General features: G+C 46.2%; 1 protein-coding gene and 1 long non-coding RNA gene across 2 annotated transcripts in view; one reads left to right on the forward strand and one right to left on the reverse strand.

Annotated features, from left to right (window-relative positions):
• The first annotated feature begins 940 nt into the window (after positions 1–940).
• Positions 941–27,613, forward strand: part of TTC9 (tetratricopeptide repeat domain 9) — a 29,416-nt gene continuing 2,743 nt past the window's right edge. Inside the window, exons 1-2 of the mRNA XM_054200382.1 lie at positions 941–1,310; positions 24,155–24,337. Coding sequence (XP_054056357.1) covers positions 944–1,310; positions 24,155–24,337 — 550 coding nt within the window. The 5' untranslated portion in view covers positions 941–943. The remainder of the gene's footprint in view (positions 1,311–24,154; positions 24,338–27,613) is intronic.
• Positions 5,431–27,613, reverse strand: part of LOC128909127 (uncharacterized) — a 30,667-nt gene continuing 8,484 nt past the window's right edge. The window contains exons 2-3 of the long non-coding RNA XR_008466252.1: positions 26,585–26,673; positions 5,431–5,920 (exon numbers count right to left, since the gene is read on the reverse strand). This is a non-coding gene — a long non-coding RNA (uncharacterized LOC128909127). The remainder of the gene's footprint in view (positions 5,921–26,584; positions 26,674–27,613) is intronic.

The following is a 27,613-nucleotide window of genomic DNA, read 5'->3' on the forward strand; positions in this document are numbered from 1 at the left end:
AGGTACGACCTACAAAATATCTTGCCACAACACTGCACCCAAAATACGTCAAACTGCTGTAATACACAATGCAGACATGGTGTTTGGCCTAACAAAGCAAAGCCTGCTGCTGAGAGCAGTTCTTCCGCTGTTTGTCTGCAAGAGGAGAGCCACTCCCCACTGATACCCCCAAACCAGGCAATGTTCCAGGCATCAGTGAGCATCGACCCATTTTTCAGCAACACATGGGAAAACCTGGTTCAAGAAAATCAAAGTCCCTGAATGGCCAGTGCCAGGGCAGTTGCCAGGCCTTCACTTTGGCTGTCCTGATGCAGAGGACACAGCAGCCTTGTTTCCCTGGCACTTGTTTGCCCGGAGGTGCGGAGTACAGTCACCAAAACACCTTTGAGGGTCCATGAGCAGGTGTAGGTGGTGGGTGGCCACTGGTGGGATCCGGGAGAGGCGATGGAGAAGGAAAACTGGGGTGAGAAGGGGAAAGGAGGAGGGGGAGATGGGATCCCAGCCTGCGGACAGGGACATGAGACCCTAAGGTGCAGGAGGGGAAGGGACTCGGCTACTTGGGGCCGGAGGGACCCCTGTCGGAGGGTAGGTGGGGGGGTCTGCTTGGGGACGGCCGGTTTGGGGAGCAGAGGGTCTGAGCACGCACTCGCCCCTCGCCGGGCCGGCGCGGAGAGCAAAGCGCGGAGCCCGGGCTTTGCGGGGAGGGGGGTCGCGGCGGTGCGGGGGGCGGCGGTGCCCGCGGCGGGCGGCTGGTGGCGGGGGCGGGCGGAGGCGGGCGCCCCGCGGGCTGCGGGGCGGGGGAGGAGGAGCGGCGGCCGCCGGAGGATGGGAGCGAGCGGCGGAGCCGGGGAGCGGCGCGGGGGCAAGGCCGGCAGCGCGGCGGCGGCGGCGGCCGCGGCATCGCCCGCGTAGGGCGGCGCGGGAGCCGGGCGGCGCCGCGGCCATGGAGAGGGCGAGCCCGGCGGCGGGGAAGCTGAACGCCGGCGGCCGCGGGGCGGGCGATGGGCACGGCCCGGCGGGGGGAGCCCAGCCGCGGGCGGCGGTGGGCAGCGCGGAGCCGGGCGAGCTCATCGGGCGGGCGCTGGATTTCAAGAGCGAAGGGGCGCAGTGCTACAAGGACAAGAAATTCCGGGAGGCCATCGGCAAGTACCACCGCGCCTTGCTGGAGCTGAAGGCGCTGCTGCTGCTGCTGAGCCAGGAGCCGGCCGGGCAGCGCCCTCCCGCCGCCGCCGCCGCCGCCGCCGGGCTCAGCGAGGAGCAGCGGCAGGCGGTGGAGGCCATCGAGGTTGACTGCTACAACAGCCTGGCAGGTCAGCGGGGCCGCGGGGCGCCGGGGTCCCCCCCCACCACCACCACCTTCGCCGCGCACACCTCCCTTCCCCTCCGCAGAACAGCGCTGCCTCGCTGCTCTTGCCCGTGTCATCCCCTTTCCTTCCCTTGTCATCCATTTTTTTACGTGTCTTCCCACGTTTGGCACGGAAGCGCTGCCGGTGCGCGGCTGGGTGCCCGCCCGCCTTGGGGAAGGGGCGCAGGGGCCCGGCCGCTCCTTGCGCTGGGGCTCGGCCGCAGCCCCCGGCCCTTCCCCGGGGCTGCTCCAGCCGCCGCGGGTTAATCCCCGTGTCCTCTTCCCACGGGAGACAGGTGACAGGGCAGCGGTGCCTACGTGGGATGCTCAGACTTAGAGGGATTGTGGCTGGCGAACTGGCCAAGACTGCATGCTGCGTCTTTCCCTCAGCCCGAGGTGTCCTTCAGTCCCTTCCCCACAGCTCCCGTTCTGGTGCCTGTAATTAACAGTATTACAGAGACAGACTCCTACCACATTTGATGGAAGGAAGGAGAAGGGTTTGGGCGCTGCTGCAATAGCTCCGAATAGTGCTAGATATAAAAAGAATATTTTGGCCTCTCAGCGATGGAAATGGAAAGCAAATATAGTACTGTCTTTTCGCTAGCCGCCCGGCACCACTGTGGTCAGTCGACATTTGATCATCACTCCCTTTGCTCCCTGCCATCGGTTTGGAAGTGCTGCAGGAAGATGGGGGGGGGGTGGGCTTTAACTACTTTGTAGTCGGATTCTGAAGTCCTTACAGAGACAGAACTCCCGTTGACTTCAAGGAGCTTTACCTAAGCGAGAACTGCAGGATCAGAGGTTATTTTTGGTCCCTATTAGGGCATGGATTTTTGATTCCCAAGCCTGAAAGCATCTCTAAAACAAAAACTTGTGCCTAGGTACATAAGGGAAGTGAGCGTTCATAACCTGAACAAGGTGCACAAAATGGCAAGATTAATAAAGCACTGGTGTTTTCCAGAAGGATGAGGAGTTACTCGTTACACTTTATATTCCTGGGGAGGGGGAAGTGGCAAAAATCAGGACCTTAGTGTGTCAGCTGTCACCATCACTTGGCTTTTGGCTTTCTAGACAGAGTTGGTTAGGTTTGTTTCCTGCTGTCTAGTGCTAAAAGAGATGCAGAATAAAGCAAACGGTTTGAAACACCAAGCCAGAATCTCCTCTTGTCTTAAATCCATGCCAATCTGTTATACTCAGTATGCCTTTTGAGACATAATGAGGGGCACAATTTAGCCCCCTTTAATCATGTTTTCTTCTCTTCCTCCAAAAGCCTGTTGAAATTGCATAGAGGGAGAGGCAGGTTAGATTACAGAATGATACCATAATTGCACAGCTGTTAATTGTGCCTCTCTCCAAATTTCTGTTCACAGGTTTATTAAAATCCATTGTCTTTGGCAAGGATCATTGAGATTGGCAGGGTTATACAAAGAGCCCATAATACTCTGAACAGTATAACTTGGTGAGTTCCTGGGCTTGAAAAAGTACTCACAGGAAATATCTCTGCTAGACACAAATTAGACGTGGTAGGTAGAAGGTAAATGAAGTGGGAGGGAGGGATGGGATTTGCTTCTGTGGTGCTTTCTGCTGAGTGCACAAGTTCCACTTGCTAGAAATTTGTCCACTCCTGCTGGCAGAGTTGTCCTGCCTAATGGTCATTGTCCAGCTTGTTTATTTACTTTTTTGGGGTTTTGCGAGGAATTTTTTTCACTGTTAGTTGTATTTGATCTTGTCAGCAGTAGCAATCAGTGTGAGAAATGTACTCCATCTTTAACCTAGATTTGAACAGATTTTTTCCTAAATTTAACCAGTGTGAACACAGGAGGAGAGGAGTATAATTAACCCTGGAGTTGCAAGCAGTGCTTTTCCTGGGATAACCTCACAGCAGGTCAAGGTGTCATTTTGCACAGCCGGTTGTCACATGTTTTCGGTAGATGGCACGCACAGAGCAGCATTTGTCTCGGAAATGCGTAGCTTCATGTGTCTCTGCTGGGCTGTCTGCAAGCAATTTTAAAGAAATGCCCTGCACGTTGGAGAGGGAAGTGTGCAGTTAAACTGGAATTGCAGTGTTGCTACACCTAGCCCAGTCCCAGAGCTCCCATTCCAGCAGGAGGATCTGTGAATTGCTGTCTGAAGGGAAGATGGGGGAGGGACTTTCCCCAGAACTGTCATAATAATTAGTATATCTTTCTAATAGCAACTTCAAGAGGTGTAGCAGTGGGACTTTATTTTCTAAGCGTGGAGCAGCAGAAGCCACCAGTTTCTTTACACAGTGGGCTCTAGCAGAGGCACCAGCGCATGCTTTTACAGTTGAAGTCAGTGTTACTCGACGTGGGGAGGAGAGGAGATGCAGGGAGTTTTGCTTGTGAGCACTGAATGGGTGCCTAGAGCCATTTTTAAGATAAATAAATCTGCATAGCGCAGAAAGCGTAACAGCAGTACATCTTAATTCGAGAGAGGGCAGTTTTTCACTTAGCTCTGATGTATACCCGCTAGCATTAGCAGCTGTCATCTGAGTGTCCTTATCATCGAGTTCTTTTAGCACCTCCGCTTACTCTCTAAGCTTAGCATTTAAGAAGCCCACCTTGCTTTTGCACTGTCACTTTTTCATGTGGCCACCACACATCCACCTGTCAGAGATGTTTTGCATCACAAACATAGATGCAGGCACACACAATTACTTGTCTAGGTGCAGCATACCAGTCAGAGGAGAGCATCAACTCTCTCCTATCTATCCAACATAGATAAATATGCACTTAACCAAATAAGCAGGTGAGAAATATACACCCAAAGGGAATTTGGGGCAATCTCATGGGTGAAGGCTGGGGTTGGTTGGGTTTTTTTTTTAATCTGACTGATTACATGAGTAAGAACATGTGGGCAAACACTAAACTGTTGTCAGTGCCTGTATTGCCTTGCAGAATGTAAATTTAGGCACAAATGTGCACACAGATTCTTGTTTAGCTCCGCTTCTTTTGTAGAGCGCCTTCAACAGGCAATTCTCATACTGCAAGGTGGGGTGGCCAACTCTTGTGTTTGATCAGAGCCTCGCAACATTCGGTCTGTTTTCTCAAGTTCCCTGTTGTGGAGCTGTGTGGCACCCCCGTGACCTAAACCATTTAGTCTGTTTCAAAAGGTCCCAAATCTGCTGGTTTCTAAATTCTTGTGGGTTTTTTTTTTTTGTGTATTTTAAATCGGCCTAGAATTTTCACCGCTTGCCATTGGCAGTGCTGCTTGCCTTTCTTTCACTAAGCTACTCGCTGGGCTCTGAAAGTTTTGCCTTAAAGGGACTCCCCCTCCCATCTGCCAAATCCAGTTCTTACACGGACCTGCCGATACCCCTTCCTTTTACCACAAGCCTTTTTGATAAATGTCACCAGACGCAAGAGCAGCAGCATGGTCGAGGCTCTCAGAATTTGCTAGGGTAGGCAAAGAAAAAGCCTACCAAGACCAGGGAGCCTGGCGGAATGAATGCAGGGCTGTAAGGCAAACAGTCCTTTCTTTATGACTCACTGGCGGTCTCTGACCTTGAGGAAGTCAGTTGACCTCTTTTTGCCTCTCTCAGCCCTATTGAAAAATAAAGAACAGGGACCACAATCTCATCCTGATGATGCATTCAACTGAGTTTCCCCCAAGTCAGTGGTTTGTGTTCTTTTTTAAAAAGATGAACACATGAAGAATGCCTGTGGAAAAGCAAACCGGCCAAATATCCCTCATGTCTCAGTCTCCTTTCCACTCCTACATCTTTGGTCTAGAAGAAGCTTAAATGCTTTATGTACTGTGTGCAGGTAGGGACCATTTACCTACTACAAATGCAACCATTCCTCTCGTTAAATGCAATGAACATTGTATTCCAGCATTACTGCCTAAAAGTTCACGGGATCAAAAGGGCTGTGTCTGCTCTACAGAGAGAAACAAGTCCTAGTCATTCCAAAGCAGCAAAATGCTAAGGGTAAGCATAGTTTTAAGCTATTCTGGTGAGGGAATGTTGCAGTGTGATAAGCAAACCTTTGTTGGTTTTCCTAAGCACGCAGAAATGCTAGAGCTAATCCTGGCGGGAGAAACGGAACCAGAGAGAGAACTGGGGACGAGGAGCGGCACTGCGGGACCGGGGTTTCAGGTTCTTGCTCTCTGCGCTAACCAGTTGTATGATCTTCACCACATCTTTTCATTCTTTGAACCTCAGGTTATCCATCTGCGTTTATGACCTCTTGGGAGTACAGGAAGGCTTTGTTAATTACATGAATGCAAATTAAGTGTAATGCATTTATATACCTCTTCAAGTGTGTTTAGCTTAGTCTAGGAGCCTCGGCAGGAGGACACACATACCTGCACAGAGTATTACAAAATGTAGCCATCCAAGATAACATCTCAGCCGGGATAGTGAGGTTTGTCCTCCTACGCTGGCAGAAACATGCACCGGTACCATTCATGACTATGCGAAGGTCACAACGACAGTCCCACAAAACATGGGACTTCAGCAGTGCAGGAACCTCCTAGGACCCTCAGGCTCCAGACCGGGCTGGGGGTGCTACTCCCAACCATCACCAGTTGCACAGTCATCGGTGAGTAGTCCCACTGAGAAATCCAAGTAAAAATACTTATAATACTTAATCCAAGCAAAAATAGAACTAAACATGAGAAAAGCTGGTAAAACTTGTCTCCACTGACCACCCACTAGGACTCCTCACAAGGAGTCTCTGCTAAAATCCCATCCCAGTATATAGCCGTTAACAAGTACAGACTCTACCAGGACACATGGTGCTGTGGGTGTTAAAGCAGTCTTGGATTGTTGCTTGATGCGAAGCTTTTTTTTTATGTGCTGCATCAACAAAAACCACCCTCTGTAAGGATGCCGTGCAATGGGAAAGAGAGACATCAGCAAACAGAGCAGGACACGGTCTGCACTTTCGCTGACGGAGGTGGGAGTTTCCCGACACTCTCGGTTTAGATTTGCGTACCCAGGCAGAGTGCATGGGAATATCCTGTTTTACAGGTAGGTGCAATTGCAGCAGAGAACAAGCACAGATGGACCATGTGTGTTTTTTTCAGTGATAGGCCCAAACTCTGACGTGTATTTAAGAAAGAAGTGGTATTTGAAGCCATTGTCATGAATTACTCTTTAGAAAGACTCTGTGTTTACCTGTTCCTTTTTAATTTTGGAGGACAAAATTCTTCCTGTTCAGGGAGGAGTTTCTTGTGCATTGAGAGGATGGGATAGGAAATACATCCAGATGCTGGGGGAGGCGGAAGGGAGGGAGGAAGAGAAAGGATGGCAGGCTGCCTCCAAACTTGGTTTAAGTGATACCTGTCTGACAGCATCTCTTGCTGAGGCAGGAGATGCATTTTCCTCTATATATGTCACTATTCTTCCCAAGCCTTTTCAAAACTTCAGGCTCTGGAGGGTTTTCTTTGCAACGACTTCTACCACATGTTTATTTCCCTTTGCATGAGGAGAAGCCTATCCAGATGACCTTGTCACCATTTGCCTGAAAGAGAGATTATTAGGAAGGTACAGAGGCCCTTGTCAGACTGCCCCGAGGAGCTGCAGTCTTGGTGAGTTGAGATCCGTCCAGGTCTAGCTACAGCTCACCGTGAGAGATGAAGCAGGAGATGCCAAAAATCAAAAAGCTTCCTCAAGAACAGAGTGGTGGTTCATTTGTTTACCTAAAGAGTACTGGTTGTTCTCCACCTTGAGAATACTGATATGTTTTCTGAGGGTTCTGTAGTAGCATGTCCTGCCAGCTTTACTCTATCCTCTTCTGAAATGCTGTCCTGGAGTTTCCTCCAGCAAAAGTCCCGCAATGAGTCACAGCCTCTTACACCTCCACAGGTTTCCATCAGTGCTGTGCTGAAGATGGTTCAGCTGGTTCCATAAAACCTAGTGTCAAAATCGAAGCTGGTTCCCAGTCTATTGCTAAATACACCCATGGGCTCCATGGTTACCTCCATTTCTGGGAGCTGGGCCACCTCTGCATGGTTCAGCAGGTGGAGCATCCTTCTCTTCCTCCTGTTCACTTAGTCTCAGACCCAGAAATTTCTAACCCAACTCCAGACCTGTTTCTCCAGCCTTTCTCCTAGAAGTGCTGCAGCACATCCCCAGTTCCTCATTGGTGTCCTCTGAGCAATGCAACTGATGCTTCAAGAATGGAGGGTCATCAGAAGTTTTCACATTAGGATTGTAGCATGAGATCTAATGCACACCTGATAAAGGAGGTTGCCATGAGGAAATGAATAGTAAAAGTTAACAGTATAAATAAATGGGAAGGTTTAAATGTTGCCAGGTCCCAGTTTCTTCTTGACATTGTGCCATCTCACAGAAAATAACATATAAAGGACTATGAAATTGAGGAAACAAAATGAAGAACGGGAGAAAATACAAAAGAAGTTCTGAGAAAATTTAATGGCTATTAATTTTCTGCTTTGTTCTCTCACTTCAAGGATGAGAAACTGATGTAGAAGGAAGACAACTGTTTATTAATCTTTTTTTCAGCTTACTCAGGCAACCGTACCAGTGACTAATACTGAGGGTTAAAAATGCTTTGAAAAAGAGTCAATGTTAACTACCATTAACTAGAAAGTTGTTACTAATGGCTGCTCAGGAATCTTTGTTCGTTCCTGCACTGCATCTTGGATGGGAAACAGTAAACTTAGGACATTGATCGATGATTGCAGGTAAATCTTGTAGTGGTGTGGAGCGTTACTATTCTGTTCTCTTTAACAAAGGCCGGAGAGTCAGTGCAGTTTCTGGAAGCTTTGACGGAATTGGGAACTGCCAAAGGTAGCTTCTGCTGGGGCACTCTGACTTGTGTGAGGCTGGGAGGTAGTGGTAGGACGCTGTAGCTTGCCCTGTTCTTATACGCTTGCCTAGGCATTGGCAGCCATTGGAGGTGGGGCTGGAGTAGACAGTCTGTCTCAGAATAGCTATTTGGAGTTTAGGACACTGCTAGAAACAATACTAAGACAATTCATGGAAATGAATTAGGCACAGCCACGTTTTCTGTCTATGATTACCCATGGCAGAAGCGACAGCTGGGAGCAATGATCTTTAGCTGTCATAGCTTGATGTGCCAGAGCTCATCTGTTACTATCCATAGGCAAAAGCTAATGTCATGATCTTTACTTCAAAATCTACTGTGTTCTCCCTAGTCTCCAAAATTCTTGACACACCGTCCCCTTGAGGCTCATAGGCCGGATAGCACCATCTGCTTCTCCTTGGCTTTGTCCTGTGTACTCAGTTCTCCCATCACGTTTCTCAGCTCAGGACTCAGGGCTGCTTACGCAGTCTGTGCCTTTCCCTCTTTGAATTTCTCTACTCAGTCTCCCAGTTGCAGTGCAGCCGTGTCAAGACTTTTTGACCTCCCAGACAAACAAAGCTTTGTTCTTTTCCAGGCTTCCCCCATCTCTGTTCTGCTGGTGAGGTCTTCTCATCCCCTTTGTTCTCATACTTTGCCCCACAGCACCTTGGTGTGCCTGATTCCTTTGAGCTGATTTTGCCCACAGTATATTAATTCAGGCTGAACCTTCTCTCCCTTCCTGGCACTCCTCAAGGTGCATCTCTGCTGCAACATCTATAGGAAAGCCAGTCGTTTGGTGCTGGTTACCTATTTATGTACAACAAGGCACAGCACCTCTCCACAACAGTGTGTACTATGCAAGCTTGTGACTATATTCCATATCTTCACACCCTTTGTCATTCACCTTTATAGATTACCAACTCTTCCGATCGGGATTGTGAATTTTAACACAGGCTTGTCCTGTGTGTAGCCGTGATCACAATTTCACCTGTCACAGCAGCGTGCCCTCATCTTTAAACCCCCAGGGTGTGTAAGTCACCAGCCCAGAATGGTTCTGCAACAGCCTCTCCACAGGAGTCAGAGTAAAAAGCCGTCTCATGCTGTTTGCAACTCTAGCAGCTGTGGATCTGTTTGCCAAAGAACACAGAATTGCCTGACAAGCCCTGTGTCCCAAGCTCTTGACTTTCTCATGCCATCTCAGTCCTATTCACCATCATAGGTACCATCAACAAGACAGGAACTGCAACTCTGCACATGTCCCTAGGTGGAGAGAGCAACCATCCTTAGGTTGCTGCATAAGCCTTTCAGGGTGCACGACACCAATCGTTGGTTGCAAGGCTACAGCATTTTTCCTTCAGGCCTACTAAAGCAAATACTTTTCTAGCCACTGCTCAGTGTTCCCTTCTTTCTTTAGTAGGAGCACTGCCCATTGCATTTACTTGGTTCCAGTTTAGGGGGCTGTCACGCAGATTGTTCTGCATTGGTGGCAGCAGCAGCTCCTTTCATATCGGAGTGGCAGGCAGCAAAGCTCTGCTAATCTAGCCATCGATCTAGTTGCCTGGGAGCTGCTGGAAAGGAGCAGCTGGGTCAGCCAGCAAAGAGCCACCAAACTAGTGTTCCTCAGATTTTGATTCCAAAGCCGCTGTGATGCTCTGATTACAACTGTCAGTTTTCATGCCTCTGGTGTTACTCTGCTCTGGCCACATCAGGGACAGCTAAACAGCTCATTTCCTACCTGAGGAAACTCAAGTGAGGTATCTACCTTTCTATAAGTCACCTTATTCTGTAAAGCAAGAGGTTTGAGGGCCCTCTTGGTAGAACCTAATCAGGCAGCGGTGGAAATTTGCTACCCATCTGATGTGTGTCTGTAAGGCTGAGCCTAACATGCAAAGACTGATTTCAGATCAGCCAAGTTGGATGCTGCTTATCTTAGGTCTTTTCTAGCTTGAAAGACTTAGCTCTTGACTCCAGGCAGCAGAGCTGTTTACTGCTATCTGAAGCAGATGGAGGGGAGAATACAAAACAAGCAGTGGGGTATCTTTGTCCTGCACATTCCCCAATGCAGTGTGTGGGAAAGGAAATTTACTCCTGGAAGCAAATTAAAAGCAGAGGAAGTGTCTGGGACTTGAAAATTTATGTCAGAGCTTTAGTGCTTCCTTTGGGTATTCCTGGGCTGATGTGACTAACAAACATCTACCTCCGGTGTGCTGTGCTGTCCCTACAGTCACCATCTAATCCACAAATTCACCCTGATAGGAAAAGCATCTTTATGATATAAAGAATGATCTTTCAATTAACTGCAGGGAAGAAGCTGTGAGAATTCACGTTCCTCAGGCTCAATGCCTGCTCCCAGAGAGGAAGAGGGCGGAAAGCTTTATGTTTTGTCCACTCTTCCAGAGGATAAATGGGCTCCATGGAATGGCTGTAGCCTCTCCCAAACAGGAGCTGCCCAGGGAGGTCATCACCCCAACCAGTTGATCTTGCAGAAGCAGAATGATGAGGGAAGGAGTCTGTTATGATGCTCTGGAAAACCATCATAAGTCAGCCCTAGCCATTGCTCTGCAAAGGTGCCTTTTTTCTTGCCTAGTGCTTCAAAAAGAACCAAATCAGAATCTCGGCCCCATGTCTGTATCAGTGATTCTCTCACCAGCGTGGTGCAAAGTTAAGCCTCAACTCCTTCAGTCACTGTATTTTTTTAATACTAGCATAATTCAAATCCTAAATCACTATCCTCTTAAATGCTTTTCAGTGATTAATTGCTTAAGACACAGTAGTGCGTTCAAGTTGCAAGGAAACCAGGGCAGCGTAAGATCCTCACATATATGGAACTACAAAGCAAAAGTATTCATTTTCCTCTATACGTTCTCTAACTACTGTGGTGGAGCTCAAACTGAGGCAGCTCAGGAGCTTTCCTCGTGGGGTGGGGGAGTAAATTAAATTAATAGATTAATACAAAATAATTTTTAAAACGCAGGGCTGATTAGCTTGCAGTACAGTGCCAGAAGGTATCATGGAGTTAAAGAACCTAATAAGGTTAGAAAAGAAGGCTTAGGCACATAACTAATCAGAACATTCAGTGCTGTATTAGATAGGATAAAAACTGTAAAGCAAATATTACATTTTCATGCTTGAGAACCACTGCTAACTGGTTTAGATTTATGAATAAACTTCACTGAGATTTTCATTTCCCTGTCTGCAGCCATGTCACATAAATGACTCAGTCATGCTGTGATCAGCTAGCATATTCACATCCTTTTCCTCTTTGGCTGTTTCCAGCTCATGAGCTCACAAATTCTACCAGAAATTCCTATTAGTCCCAAAGAGCATGACCTTAAATTTTGTATTATCGACTTCCATCCCAAAGAAATATAGTGCTGTCCACCAGGTCATCATGTGACATTGTCATCCTCATCCCTTTTAACAGCACCTTCCAACTTCACACTGTCAGCACAGCACTTTTACATCGGGGCATTAACAAAAACACTAAATGAGCTCAATTCTGAAGTTAACTCCTGATGTATTCTACTAGTGATCTCTACTTACAGACCAATATGCTTATCAGCAGAACCCATTTCAGCTTATCCACCACATAATTCTTGTACTGTGTCTTCGTCTTCCCTACCTTAACCGGAAAGGCACAGTCGAGACAGAGAATTGTATTACTGGCCTGATCCAGTACAATGATTTCGGTGTTCCTGGTGCCGGAAAACAAGCTCCCTGCTTGGGGTGGAAGTTACCTTCCTCGTGCTCCAAATCAGACACGCACTCCTGCCTCGTTCCTCCACTGCCAGCAATGCATCGCACAGAGGTAGTCTATGAAGGGTTTGGGAACGATCTGAGGTCTTCACCTGCAGCGCTTTGTCACAGTTTATATTAAAGAGAAGACATCTTATTAGAGGGCTGTTTTATATGCTCCTGCATAGTTCAAACCCTGACTTTCTGAAGCAAATAATATCCTCTGGTCTTTAGTTTATTTGTTTTCAGCCCGATTTCCAAAGGAAATGAGTCATAATCAAGTATGTGTTCTGTGGTCTGCCTGTCAGTCCTCTCTTAATAACTTTCCAACCTGTTGGCCAGCGAGATTTGATGGATGGACAGAAGTCTCAATGGTACTAAGTTTATACGGTATAAAGGGAGAGCAGGGAAGAGGCAAGGACACTAGGGACGAAACTACACAAGAGGGTAACACTTCAGCTTACTTTACATCAAAGCTATCAAAGCACAGCCAGGTGACACAGCCTGACACAGCCAGGGTTAGTTGGCTCTGTTGCTGAGAAATCACTCCTCCGTGTAAGTTTTAGTGCATATTAAGGAAAATAAGGTTTCAAGAGCTTTGTTTTATACCTGCCTCTCTGCAGTTAGTTAGAAAACAGTTGACTCAGGCACCCTCTGCCTCTTTGATTCTGTCAGTTGTTCTCCTCTCCATCCCTCCCACAGAGGCCATAAAGGTTTCTCTCTGTTTCAAAACATCATTAAAATGGAAAGGCTTTGGGCTACACTGGACCTGGATAAAACATGTGCATGGGTTGTTATTTTAATGAAGGAAATGTTCCTCCCCATCTGACCTCTCTGTCTTGCCAGATGAGTCTTTTCAGCTAGGAAGAGTTCAAGGAAAAACCAAAAGCATTTCAGTCCCTATCAATTATACATGGCATGAATACACAGGGAGGTGGCCCCACAGCCAGCCTGCTCTCCACCCCTTAGCGGACTCTGCATTTGTCAGGTCTTCCACGTGTCCTGGGAGGTGAACTGTGAGCCACCACAGGGCACAGCACACAGATGTTACACAGCCACGTCATCCTGCCCTGTTTGTGGTACAGAATAAAGTGCTAGCTTTCACCCCAAATAGAACATGCTGCAGTAAGCCAGGCTTGAGGCAATCGTGGTATGCACCACTGTCAGTGACTTCATTTGAGAGCCTTCAAGCTGTTCCAGCTGCATTTCACAGTACTGCTGTCAGTTGTTTGAACCACTATGAGCCAAGGATGCTTTACCCTTCAGTAGAGAAGGCAGCTTGAAATCCATCGCTGCCTCCAAAGCGCCTCCCTACTTACAGGAATCCCCTCCTTGTCTCAGATGGGTTTGAAAACACACCATCATTCCATTAAGACCTTAATTCCACAGTGTAGAATTACCAGCATACTCTGGTAAGAATCATAAAATATTTGATAGCACTTGTTGGAGCTGGGCTGCTGTTGAACTCCAGGGGCTTACCAGATGGTTGTCACCATCTGATGTTGCTGATCTCTGATAAAATTCTGCACACTTTTCCCTTGTGAAAACAACTCAAGAGACCAGATTCCTCCAGTGGGTGTCAATAGCAACAGGAGGCCAGAGGAGGAAAGCGTACAATGTAGAGAAGGTGCCACAGTGAGAGAGTAAAGCAACACAAGGTGAACAAAAGCAAACAGCAAGGAAGGGGTGGTGAAATAAATAGCAACTGGAACGGTAGATCTGAAGGCCAAACCTATCTAAAGTCATATTGACTGGACTAGATGAATACTGATTTTAAAAGATAAAGACAGGTCAAAGATTATTAGATAAATATAAATATTACTAGGTAAATATAAAGTCAGAGAGGAGAAAACCTCCTGGGAATTTAACCTGGCAGATCAACAATAACAGCCTTGGCAAGAACAAACAGAAGGGACTTCCATCTCCTCTAACGTGGCTGCAGGAAGAGCTAGTATTTATGGATATTATAGAATCAAAATGTTCTAGCAGTTAAAAGCTCAGTGAAGCCCTTGCTCTACCAGTGCTTTGCTAGGATTTTGCTCCTACCTCTTCTGGCTGGGAAAATCAAAGGCATGGAGATTAGAAGATGCAGTATAAAGATCATCTCCACCTTAAGCTCTTTATTTTAGTAGAATAAAGATTGACTGGTACCCAGCTGAGGGCAGATTTTGGCTTCAGAAAACAATTCTTGTTTGCTTGACATCTAGGTTTTAATTACTTCTTTAATATTACCAAAGCTAAGAATTTTCAGTAAGCCTCTGGTTTTGATTTGAAGGACCAGTTACTACAGGAACCGGTAGGTCAAAATACTCTTTCAAAACAGAAGCTATGAGGATCAGATGAAAAGTTTGCTGAAATTCCTTGCTTTTCAAAGCTTTGGCCCTTTGAAGGAAGACTGCAGTATTATTTCACTGGATTTGTGACAAAAAAGAAACATAGACCACCACAAACTTGCCTTAAAGTAGCTTAAGAATCATTTAGAAATAACGAACACTTCTGAAGAACTACGCTTTTGAAAATTAGAAAAGTTTGAAATATGGGAACATAAACACACAGCAAAGGCAAAAATCATTTATGCCTGCTCTTACTTAAGTGCTTACATACTCACATATCTGGCTAGGATGTTGCTCTGGCATCCTCCAACAGGACCTTCTGATAGGAATTAGCACTAAATGGCAGCCGTCAAGGAGAACTGAGGACTGTTCGTGCTCTGTTAACAGGACGATCAATAATGGGACTGCAGAGCTGAACAGCAGTTCCAAGAGTCTTCTGTCCATACCCATGCATGGTACAAGGGCATAGATAAGACATATCCCAGGTAACGTTTGCTTAAGCAGTTCTGAAACTCTTCCAAAGCTAGGATCCTTCACAACTTTCCCAAGTATTCTCTTTCAACGCTTCATTCTCTTCACTGCTAGAAAGTTCTTCCTAGCTGAAATGTAAGCCCTCTTCTTACTTCACGAGTACAAGAAGAACAGATTGTATTCTGGTTATACCCTTCCTTGCATTACAGGTGGTTTGTGGTTTTTTTTTCATGGTACATATATGAACACTGTTAGCCTATCTTCCATCATGGTCTTCTTGAGGGTTTACATTCTGTCTTCTCTGGACCACTTGTCATTGTCAGGGCCCTCCTGTGGATTACATCCACATTTTCTTTCAAGATTGGCATCCAAAATGAGACACGGTACTTTCACGTCTTGCAAACTGCTGCTTTTCATACATGCTGTTGTGCATTTTTCTTCATTAACAGTATGACCTTGTTGACTTTACCTGGTCACTTCACTCCCCAGAGCTTTTTCAGCAGAACTGCTCTCCAACCAGCTGTTCCCCTGCTGTACTTACACAGTGGGGTTTTTTTCCTGCCTAACTGTAGGACCTTTCACTTGCCCCTGTCAAATTGCATCCTGTTTTTATCAGGACACCACCAGTTTGCAGGGATCCTTTGGAATTCTACCCCTGTCTTCCAACATACACCACCTCCTCACATCTTGGTGTTATCTGCAAGTTGATGAGGCAGTCTGTCATTTAGGTCTTTATTGACAATACCAAATACCATGGGGCCTAGGACAGATCAGCGCAGAACCCTACTTAGTATTGTCTTTCCCTTTGTTAACAGACTTAAGTCTATTCATTTAGACTGGCCTCCTTCAATTTGCTTAAGAAAATGTCACTAGAATTTGTCGTTTGACTGGTGTAAAAGCCAAGATATGTAACATCTACTGTTTCTCCTTTATCTTCAAGATTGATCACTCTATCACAGACTGAAGTCAAACTGATTTGTTCTGACAGCTCACATTAGCCATTACTTATCTCCTTGTTATCAGCCCTGAGCACTCCAAGGGATGGCAACAGGCAGAGTCCTAGGGTGGGCTGCCAGCCACGCGAAGCCTGACACACAGGCTTAGCAGCTCCTTTGAGAACGGCTAGATGCCTCTTAACATGCGTGATGGTGGAAGCATCAGCATACTTTAGTCATTACTACTGTCTCTCTCTCCTGGACAAGCTAATTGGAATGGTGAAGTCAGGGTCTTTCTTCTGGAAGAAGTATGAAGGATGCAAGAGCAGTGGAGAACTGAAGGAGACCATGCTGTATGTACTGGGAGGAAGGCATGGCCAAGAAGGCAGGGTGGGAAGAAGGGGAAGGCAGCTTGGAAGAGGTGGATGTCTTTGTGCTCTCCAAACATTTGTGGATCCACACCTCATTTAGCATTAATCCCTCCCTACAGAGAGAGACAACCTGTCATACAGTTTGGATTGTAATTTTCCACACGTTTCCCTGCAAGCAGAAACATACGGGCATATTTAGGCCTTTTTGGTACCTGGAGGGGAATAAATGAGAGCCACTGGCCGGAAAGTTATACTGTCATTCTGATATTCCCTTTTCATCCCATTAAGGTTGTCCAGGAATGAGGAGTCAGCTGATCAGATTATTACCAGACATTATCAAGCTGCCTATAATTAGCTTTTTATTGGTGAGAAGCCAGAAAATCCTCTTTGTTTGCAAGCTTGGACTATAGAAGAAGAAGAGAAATATTTCATGGAAGAGATTGTTTGGAAACTGCAGATCCTAATTAGTGTCTCAGGCTTGTAGTGAAACTGCATGCAGCATTTCTCTGCAAAAAAGATGCTTTAAACATCTTCTTTTGAGGAATGCGGGTTGCATTCTTGAAAGGCACAGCACACATGGAGCTCAGTGGATGCTCTATGGATGCTTTACCACCTCTGCTCTGTTCCCTTGGTGTAGGCTTCTTACATTCCTGCATGTTATGGGACTTCTTTTAGTATCAATCAGGATTGAAAATTTAACACAGGTTTAACATAGGTAAAAAATCGGGCTGTGCCATCCACATGTAACCTGTGCAGTCTGCACACTCAGGATCAATAACTTCAGCTTCAGAGAAATTTGGATAAAAGCATTCCAGTAGTCCAGAGTTTTTTATGCTGTATGTTAAAATTGCAGTAGTTCAAGTCCAAGGTGACTTTTATTCTAAGACAACCCTTTACATTTTCGTCATCACCTTATGAAACATTTTACCTGATTCATTTTCAATGTTAATTATGATTTAAATTACTAACATAAGGCTGAAATTCTCAATTTCATGTAGTAACGGTATTCCCTTTAGTTCCTCCAGTGGACACCATAAGCTCCATGTGCTTGCTGTAAACACCATTTACACAGATTGCAGCATGCAGAGATTAGCAATACATCCATGAGTGGCGTGGTTAGAAGATCACTGTCTATTCCAAGGCAAACATTTTTCCTTTTTTTTTTTTTTCCTCTTTTTTTTTTGTTATATTGCAATATTTTTTCTTCCCAAACACTTAAATCAAACCAGAACTTATCACTATCATGTTTTCTCTTGTTTGAGAACAAGCATCACCATGAAGGCTGCCAAGCCTCTGAAGTAACAGAAGTATGAGGCTCTCCTAGTCTGCCCTATTATTTCGAGTCTTAAAGAGATATGAGAATAAAGCCTGTTCAATGATATATAAAGGTCTTAATCAAATGTCTGAACAAAACCCTGAAGCAGTTATATCAAAGCATCAATGATGTGTTTTCCAAAATAGAACCAGAGGAAGAACATGCACCATCTTCCTGCGATTTAAATGGATTTAAAGTGAGCTGCTGGCTACAATCGCAGAATCGCAGAATGGTAGGGGTTGGAAGGGACTCTAGAGAACATCTAGTCCAACCCCTCTGCCAAAGCAGGTTCACCTAGAGCAGGTTGCACAGGATCGTGTCCAGGCAGGTTTTGAATGTCTCCAGAGAAGGAGACTTCACCACCTCTCTAGGCAGCCTGTTCCAGTGCTCTGCCACCCTGTAAAGAAGTTTTTCCTCCTGTTCAGATATAACTTCCTGTGTCCAGTTTGTGCCCATTGCCCCTTGTCCTGTCGCTGGGCACCACTGAAAAGAGCCTGGCCCCATCCTCTTGCCACCTGCCCTCTCAGCCTTCTCCAGGATAAACAGACGCAGGCCTTTCCTCATAAGAGAGATGCTCCAGTCCCTTGATCATTTTTGTAGCCCTCCGCTGGACTGTTTCCAGTAGTTCCCTGTCTTTCTTGAACTGAGGAGCCCAGAACTGGACACAGTACTCCAGATGTGGCCTCACCAGGGCAGAGTAGAGGGGGAGGATGATCTCCCTGAGCCTGCTGGCCACCCTTTTTTCAATGCACCCCGGTGTACTTAAGGCGAGATCATATCAGAAAGCAAAGTATTTTGCAGAGTTTAATTGTGTTGCAGAGTTTATTTCTGGGAATTACACTGACAGTTTGTGAAATAAACATTGAGTTTGTAGTGGATGGAGTACCTAGCAGTTACTAAGGAGTAATAATCTGCATAGGCTGTTAAACTGCAATGGTAGAGTCAAGAATAAGTACAGTGAAGAGGGAATACCCACTTCAGGTTTAAGCAGTAATGGGTTTAGTTACTTCTCTCTGCGTTGCAACCAAACAAATCAATACAGGCTGGTTCGGGTTTTTTTTTTTTAAACCCTCTCGTTGTCTGGAACAGTCTCGTTAGCCTTGCCCACCTCGCAGTAAACTCCTCAGTGAAAGCAGGTCAAATGCACTAATACATTTTTTGAATGCAAATCTAATATCTCCTAGATTTTCAGTCTAAGGGGTGGAAAGCAAAGGTCATTTGGATTCAGACCCTTTTCCATGGGTATACGAGAGCGGTTCAACCACGTGACTTACTATTAGCTCTTGCAGAGGATGCCTGCTCCAGTGTCCAGGGGATATTTGCAAGGGCTAGCTTTAAGCATTGCAGGTTAGTATCCCTCGGTGATTATACTCAGCAGAGAAAAAGATGATTCAGAGCAGGGATATGGTTGTGGTTAAGTGATCTGCTCGAGGAGCTGCTCTCATACACACCGAGGTAGACTAGTTTCCTCTGCTTATATTTCACTGCTCTAAGTGCTCCTCTTGGTCCACAGGCTAGCTGCACTGTGTCTCTATGCCTTTAGCACCTTGTCCCAAACTCTTAACTCCACTTCTCCCCTCAGACTTTGCCTCCTCAATAGACCCCAACTCCCTACTCATACACCCCTTTCACCACCCCAACAGTTCTGTGCCTCTGTCCCCATGTGTGTTTCAGCCCCGTTCTCCTCCCCTTGCAGACACCTGTCTCCCCATCTTTCTGTCACAACTAAGACAACTTGGTTTCCACTTTCTGCTCTTCTTTCTTCCTGTAACCAGTGAGCCAGTAAGAGAATTTTCTTGCTCTCTAAGATTGCAAATCCCTGCTTTTTCCTAGATCGGATTGTGCCCAGGGTGGACCAAATATTCAGTGGATTTGGGTACCAAATTCTAAGGCATCTCTACTGATTCCTATATGCAGTACTATAGTGGTTTTATTTTCAGAAGGTTATCAGTTGGCCAGCTATAGATTACCCCAGGAATAACAGAAGGCACCTACTTGACACAAATGATATGTGCCAGATTTCAGTTTGCAAAGCCAAACGATGAGAGGGCATGAGACAAATCCGAAGAGACAGTCACCAGGGATCTTTAACAAGGGAAAAATAAGATATGTTTCCCTAGCCTGTTTTTCAAAAATACCTGAACAGTCTTGGCTGACATTTTCCAAAAGCATACATCAAAGGCAGACATCGCACATGGAATATTTTAGTCCAAAAACTTAAAAGACTCAACTCAACAAAGTTTTAAGCAGATGACTCTCTCCTACAGTGGAAGGCACAAGGCAACCTTAAAAATAGGCAGTGCTACCAGGTTACCTGCGTGACAGCGAACTGCAAACAAGACAGGAGTTTGTGAAATATGAACTTGCAACCCACAGTATTCCTGTAGGGCAAGGGCATTTTCATCTCCCAGAACAGCAGCAAATGGAATTCCTGTTACGACTAACACAACGGGACAAGCCCAAGGAACGTGCCACAGGGTAGGGTTATGCTAACATTGTTTGCGCAGTAATTTGGCTCACCCTCTCAAGTGTTCTCTAACACGGATAGGTCTTGAGCCTTGCCTACAGTGGGAATTTAGCCACTGGTATAAACTGTGTCTGGAGGATTGTTCTGGCATGCAAATTTACCCTTTGCTGAAAATTGCCAGGTAGGCAAGGCTCTTGATATTGTTGTGCAAATTCTCCGTGTTAAAACCCATACATCCAACTTCCAGACTTAGTTCTTAGCTCAGCCAAAATTAGAAGCCAAAAGTTCGGGACAAACTGAGCTACTTGCATAACCTGCAGAGTTACGCACACAGAAGTGTTTCTCTGGTAAGATGCTAACTGATGGCACTTCCAGTTGAACTTCATTTTGAGGGCTCAGGGAACAGTTATACAAGCGAGGAAAGCTAGAAAATAAGGGGTTTTTTAGTAAGAGACTCCAGGCACTTCTTTATGCAGACAAGATGAAGGAGTGACTTGATCAGAGTCTCAGAGTAACAATGCAATAAGCAAACACAAGCTTTTCAGGGTAGAAAAGGTGTGGCTAGTAATTGCACCAGTGGCTAGCAATTGCAGCTAAACAAAATATCAGTATAGAAAGATAGTGACATTTCTTAAACAATGCAAGTAATTAACCTTTGGGAGAGAAGGGATGTCATGGATCCTTTCTTGCTGTCACCTGTCAAGCCTAGATATCTTCCTGAAAGATGATCCGGAATTCAAAATTAATTCAGGGTGCAATAAAGTAGAATTCAAACCCCTCAACTGCCAGGATTTTAGTTACAACTTCCCACCATCGCTAACCACAGCTACTGGTAAAGGTTAAAGTTGTAGATGTATTTTTGCTCTACGGGTGCTTTAATCTCTTTTTTTTTTTTTTTTGCCTAACTTCGTGCTGAGCAGGGCCACACAAATTAGCTCTAACAGTACAGTTACCTACTGGTACCAGATCTATACTGCACCTCTCAAATTGTTGCAACTCAGGGAACTGGCTGGCACAGATTGAATCCAAAAATTAAAACTTAGAAATATAGGCTTAACACTCCTCTTCTGAGGAAAAACAGCCGAACTTCTTATTTCCTTGCTTAAACGTCAACAGTCAGTTGGGAAGCGTGATGGGAAGGGCCCCTCCATTGGAGCTAATAGCATTAAGCTTTTTCCCATGGCACATTTCACTCAGTAGTTTCATCCAGGCTTATTTTATAGCATATGGGGACTCTTCATCACGATGTGACATACTAGCTTTTAAAAATTAGGAGTTACTTATTGCTTAGGCTGACACAATAAATCAGCTGCCAAATTGAGAATGATAACCAAGTATGATGGATCACCGTTGCATGCTGCGGGGAAGCGGGGCTCCCTACATTCTGAGCTGGAGAGATGTAGCCACTGGATGCTCTATTACAATGACAGGGAGACCTGCAGGGAACGGGTGACTATAGGCTTGCATCTGCAAGTAAAGGGCTTCTAATCGCCAAAGAGCTACTAGAGATGGTGCTGTGCAGGATGAAGCCCATTCAGTTTCAAGAAAGCAGGAGGAGGAGCCGATTCAGTCCGCGTGATTCTGTCTCTTTGACTGAGCTCTGTTCCTCAGGATTCACTGGGGGCCTATTATGAACCGAGAAGGAGGGTGATGAGGTGTTTGATGCAGTAAACAAACAGTCCCAGCCAGAGATGCACATGCCTATTTAGGAAAGCAACACGTTTTCGAAACAATTCTCCCCTGACTGAATTAGGTAGGAAGTACAAGGATTCCATGTCTCTTCCATTTCTGAAAGCTGAATTACTAACACACTCGTATTTGCATTGACTCACAGTCCATTAAGATCACTTCAGTCCACCAAGACCAGAAAGCACGCACCTCCAAATATTTATAAGGGAGATACTCCCTCCAGGTTCATTTCCATCGGCTGCTTCCAACGCTGGCTCTCCAAATGGCCAGCTCTTCCAGCAGAACTGTTTCCTGCACGTCCATCTGCTCGCTTTGTTCAGATAAACACGCGTCTCTCCTGCGAGCCATGTGGTACTGACTTCCCTCTGCCGCGTGCGCGGCTAGTGGGGATGCCCTGCAGAAGCTTTACCGGGGGTGTGAGTCACAGAAAGAACCCAGCTGGATATCTGAAAGCCCATTTGGGTTTATGAATTAAGCAGGATGTGAGAGACTTTTTCCTTTTCTTTTAAACCAACCCACGAAGCACGTCCAATATGGAATTACTGGGTTAATATCCATGAATAGACTGCCTGTCATTTTTCACAGGGTCCTTTCTATGGCTCTAACTGGAAATACTGAGTAGTAAATGAACAGAGAGACCGAAACACCCCCCCCCCCCCGCTAGTGTCTGTGAAAGGCAGTTTCACAGAACGTGAAAGGCTGGATCAGATTGGCAGCGTGCAGAAAGCTACTGCCACTGATGTGCATGCTACTGGTCAGCAGATAAATAAAGCAATCCTGTTTCCAGGGCTGTGAAGCCAACAGTAAATTTGCACAGCCATCTTTTTAATAGCTTTGAAAAATAAAGGAAAACAAGGCACAGTCATTTCAAGCTCCATTTGAAACACAGTGAGAAAAATCAATGTTTGACAAATAGGAAGGGACAAATTCTAGATAAGCAAATACTGCTAAGCTTTTAGAAATATACGTGCTTTTTAACTGGCAATCAAATAGCGAGTGAGCCCGTGCCTTTGAAATACCTGCGCACTTTAATGGTAGGAGCTGTTAAAATATATATTGTGAGTCCATCACTAAAGCAAATGGGACAAAGCTCTCGTTAGCAATTTCTGTGTCACTCAAACAAACATACCAGCAGTGGGGCTAGTTCTGCAGTCCTTGCTCAACACATCTGTAGCATTAATGCTCTACTGGTAAAAGCCTGTTTATGATTGTTTCCAGTTAGCTATCTAAGCTTGAAACACGTACTTGGGTTAGGAACGTATTCTGTCCATGTTAAGCGATCGTAGGCTCAGACTAATTTAGGTTGGAAGGAATCTCTGGTGGCCATCTAGCCAACCTCCTGCTCACGAAATGTGAAGCGAGCTCCAGAGAGGGTGCAGGGCTTATTTTAGGGGTGCAGGGGAAGGGGATCAAGAACTGTATCATATTCCTCACCCAGCATCGTATCCTCTCAGCTGCAGGCTGCAGTTACCATGCAAAAAATGAAGTCTGGCTGCTCATTGGTGACACCTGAACTGTGACAACTTGGATTTCCACGAGCAGTGAGTCTCCTCCTTGCCAGAGACACACTGAGTAACACCACCTGCCATGGGAAATTTCTCTCCATGCCCTGGCACTTGACATTGCCAGCCTCTGAACCGATCCTTGCAGCGGCATCCTGCCCTCCTTCCCCCTTCCCCAAATCTGTCATTTCCAGAGTTGCCGTGGGTTGCAGCACCAGCTGACAGCACAACTTTCTTCATTTCCCCAAAGACTGTGATTGCACCATGTCCTATTCTTGCCAGTATTCCTCAAACCTTTCTTAATGCCCAATACACCTAATGAAGTTTAGCCCACCAGAGTAAGCACTACAGTGCGCCACAAACAGGGCTGTAAAATACGTCTCAAGGATCTCCCTCTTTCCTCTTTATTTCACTCCTAGTTGTGGGAAACTCACAATGGGGATTTTTCTTCAGCTCCTTGACATTTGTGCAACAATTGTACTTCAGCATGCTGTTTCTTCACCGTATTTACCTTCTCCTTTAGGAAGGCAGCAGAACTGACCTCTCGGGACGAACTTGTGTTGCAACGCTTTGCAGAAAGCACACAGCCTAGCACATTTGTTCCCTGTGCCGCGGCTCCAGGTGTCTCTGGTTTGCTCGCAGCACATTCCCTGGTTGCCTCCTATAGCAAAACTACATACAGGACCTCCCGGATAAAAGGCGATTACGTATTATTTGTAAATCTAACAGCCTTGGATTAAGCCAAATACAAAATTTGATCCAATGTAGTCCTTTTTCCCCTTGTAAGATGACTATTAGCTTGACTGCCTTTTTGTGCTTGCCTGAGCTCCAGCTCTCAGTCTGAGCAGTTTTTTTGTATTTTACTATGAATGAAGCCAGTCGCTGCCACGAGACCGTACGGCATTCCTGCTCTGCAGAGGGATGTTTACATTCTTGCTCTCTCCCCCCAGCCCCCTGGAGCAAATACAATCCCTTCACTTTGCAATGCCAAAAATAGTAGCGCTGGTATTTAAAACGCGAACAATCGGGGTTGGCAAACAATCCGTATGACTGCACCCTCTCTGAATCATGGGTCTGAGTCATTTCCCTCACCTAAGCTGCTCTCTTCCCCCATGCAGATTGCAGGAGCAGGGAGAAATACGGCACTAATGTTCTCCTGTCTGTCTGTCTGTCGTTCTTTCCCCCCATCCCCTGCAGCCTGCCTGCTCCAGGCCGAGCTGGTGAATTATGAGAGAGTCAAGGAGTACTGCCTCAAAGTGCTTCAGAAAGAAGGCGAGAACTTCAAGGCACTCTATCGCTCGGGAGTGGCGTTTTACCACCTGGGTGACTTCAACAAGGCCCTCTACTACCTGAAAGAGGCAAGATCCCGCCAGCCGACAGGTATGGGGGGGAGCGGGGACATGGCTTTGCACTGAGCACTTCTGCATTTCTTTTCAGGAGACAGTCTGTCCCTGACTTGATTGCCTTGATTTCCACAGGGATGAGCATGACTCACTGTATCCTTAGCTGTACTCCCCTTCAAGCACTCTCTCCTAGTGCAGCAAGGTTGCAGTGCCCAAAGATTAACCACTGCTGAGGCTGCAGCGCAACCTGGAAGATGACAGTATTGCTGGAATGCTGTCTGTGTGGAGGGGATCCTGCCTCTCTTTCCCTTCCCAGTTTATTTTTGAAGAAGAAAGCAGGAATGGGAAGAGTGTATCCCGACCATTACATTTTCTGACTCTGAGAAAAAGCTTTTTCCCCTTAGCAAAGTCAGGACACTATTTGTGATCCCCAATAGCCATGCTTTTCTCTATCGCAGTAAAGGGTTAATATTTAAGTTTGACCAAAGAGACAGACTCACAAAACATTCATCAGGGATGCTTCAACTTTTGCCATGAAATTGGCCAAGTATCTGCCATGCACGTGTCAAAAACCCAACAATTCATTTTGGGACAGCAAAGAAGTTATATACTCAAACAACTCAGCCTTGCCAGAGGAACAACCTTTATGCTGACCCACCCACCCCCGGAAGACAGGTAGAAGGCCACGATGCAGAGATAGTGCTTTTATTTTCCAAAGAACCGCCTAATAGAGAGATAAAACCACACTATAGTATAAACCATTTCTGTTAAAAGAAAGGAATTTTGTAATACTCAAAGAAAAACTGAAGGATGACGAGAAAGCAGAATGGAAGCCACGTGCAAAGAAAACCCCGCAGAGCAGCTCTTCCACCTGAACCTGAGAGGGAAGAGAGAGAACTGGGCATGAAAGAGGAGTGAGCCTGGGCCCTGGCAGAGCACGGTGGAGCTGATGTTTGTTGAACTAGAGGAGGCAGGGGAGGCTGAGCTGGCCATGCTTGGTGTCCTACAGGCACTGGGCCTGCAGGGCTCCTGTGGTGGCTGTGCCCCAGAGGAACACCAGGGAGGGTGCTCTTAGGAGCGTGCTGGCTTCTCCTTCCTCTTCCGCCTCCCATAAGGGTGCCTGGTCCCATCTGCCACGCTTGACCATGGGCTCCGGGCAGTCTGACAGCACAGCTGTGCACCCCACACTCCCCGAGCAAATGTGCTTAAAAGCTCAGTTTAGCCTATTTTAGTTTGCAGCGTGCCCTTCTGCTTTCAGCCCTTGCCAGAACCGGGAAATGGAGAAGCCTATGCAAGAGCAAAAACAGTCAGTGGAAAATAAGAAGTTATCCTAACCTTGAGGTTCTGACTAGGCCCAAATGTGAAAAAGTCCTTTTAGGTGAACCACTTTGCTTCCATTTTCTAAATATGTATTTCTGTGCCCCCTCTCCCCACCCCCCCTCCACGATACTATTTGGTATCCTTCATTGCTTCTTGAAATAAATAATAATTTATTCAACAGCAACAGCTTCAAATACCACAGCTTGCTACAAAAGCATACCAGAAAGCGTCCCCAAAGGCCCTTAATGTATACAAAACCCAGTTCTGGCCTTCAGCTCTGCATCAGCGACTCGTCCCTGTTATTGTTAGGCCATTCAAGGCCATTGTTCCACTGGTTTATTTATGATTATGGAAAACTTGAAGGGTATTCAGAGGGGAAGAAGTGAATACATACAGTAAGAAAGGATGTAGCAGTTAAAACACAGCAGTAGGCATCAGGTAACACTATCACGAATTATTGTGTGACCTGGAATAAGTCAGTGTCTCCACTTTCAGTGTCTGCATCTACAAAATGTGATTGTTTTCCTTTATCTGAGGTTTCACTAGGCTCACTGGTAAAAGCACTTGGTTATTATTACAGTCATGTTCTGTGCATTCTTTTTTTTTTTTTCTAATAAGGAATGTTTTTGTCACAAATCACCATCAGTTATTCTCTTTGGTGGGGGAGATTTTAAGTGGTAAAGAGGAATTAGCTAAGAGGGTTTTGCTGTTCTAAAGGTCTGTCAGCACAGCAAACCCCTTATGGCTATTTACTGCCTGTCAAGGGTGAAGGTTGGGTTTGGCCTAATTTCTTATGTTACCTCCAAATAAAACTCACAAAAGCAGATGGAAATAACACAAGATAATTGTATAATCCTCCTTACTAAGGGAGAGGGAAGCCGCTGTTAAGTTGTGCGAAGCTGGCCCTCCATGAACCCTGTGTCCAGGGGCTAGCGCCGCACGGGCGGCCAAACATACACCTTACCTTCAAGCCTTGTTCAGCTCTTTCCCAGTGGTGCGGCCACATGGTGGAAGTAGGTACTGACTGGAATTGAGACCAGACCATCAGCTGACCTGGTAATATCAAACACCTGCAGTTAGCCTCTGCTGGCCCCGCGCTGAAAGCTCACATTCGGACATCACCCAGACAGCACGTACAAGCCGGATTCCCCATGAGGCACGGAGTGGGCTCACGTCTGAGCTCAGGAGCTGCCTTCCTGAACACCTGCAACTCAGAAGTCCTGGTGGCAAAACCCAGGTCCCAGCCTCTGCACAGCAGATAAGCAACTGGTCTTTGAAGCTACAGGGAGAAGCAGAAATGACCTTTACAGTGGCAAGAGGTCACTCTGCACAAGAACACAGGCATGGTCCTAAGAGCCAGGAGACCTGTTCCTATTGCAGCTTTGCCAGCACCTCTTTGTATGGGTCTGACCCCTCATCTGAATTGTCCTCACCTGTTATTCCCACATCAGCAGAAGGGGATCACTTCTTCCTTACTGAGAGATGAGAGTCTTCTCTTCATTAACATTTATTTTGAGCTTTGAAATACTTCTGCAGGCAGAGCTAGTATGGTGCAATTCTATTATTTGATGGAAAAGACCTGACAAAGATAAGGCTCTACTTCTATAAACAGAGTGCTGCTCATTATTTCTGTCAAAATAGTGGCCCTCAAAAAGGAAGCAAAACATGCCAAAACCTGCCCAGGAGATTTATAACTAGCTTGCAATGGGAGTATCTCCTGCCCTCTATCAGGCTACACCCTATTTTGCCCCTGGCTTTCCAGGCGTGTGGAAATCTCCCAGGTGAGTGAAGCTGTGCCATGAGCACCTAACTGCCTTACCCATGAGCCAAAGTGAGTTGGCAACTTTTCATTGCCCAATTATGCACTGAACCCACCTGTGCCCCCCCAGCCAGCCGTCGAGTCCCTGCAAGCCCAGGCAGGCGTGGTTTCCCAACGTGCCTACGCAGTTATCGTTTGTCACCTGCAGCGGGCAGGTGTTCAAAGTGCGAACCT

The sequence above is a fragment of the Rissa tridactyla genome, chromosome 4, assembly GCF_028500815.1.
Source record: "Rissa tridactyla isolate bRisTri1 chromosome 4, bRisTri1.patW.cur.20221130, whole genome shotgun sequence".
Classification (NCBI taxonomy): Eukaryota; Metazoa; Chordata; class Aves; order Charadriiformes; family Laridae; genus Rissa; species Rissa tridactyla.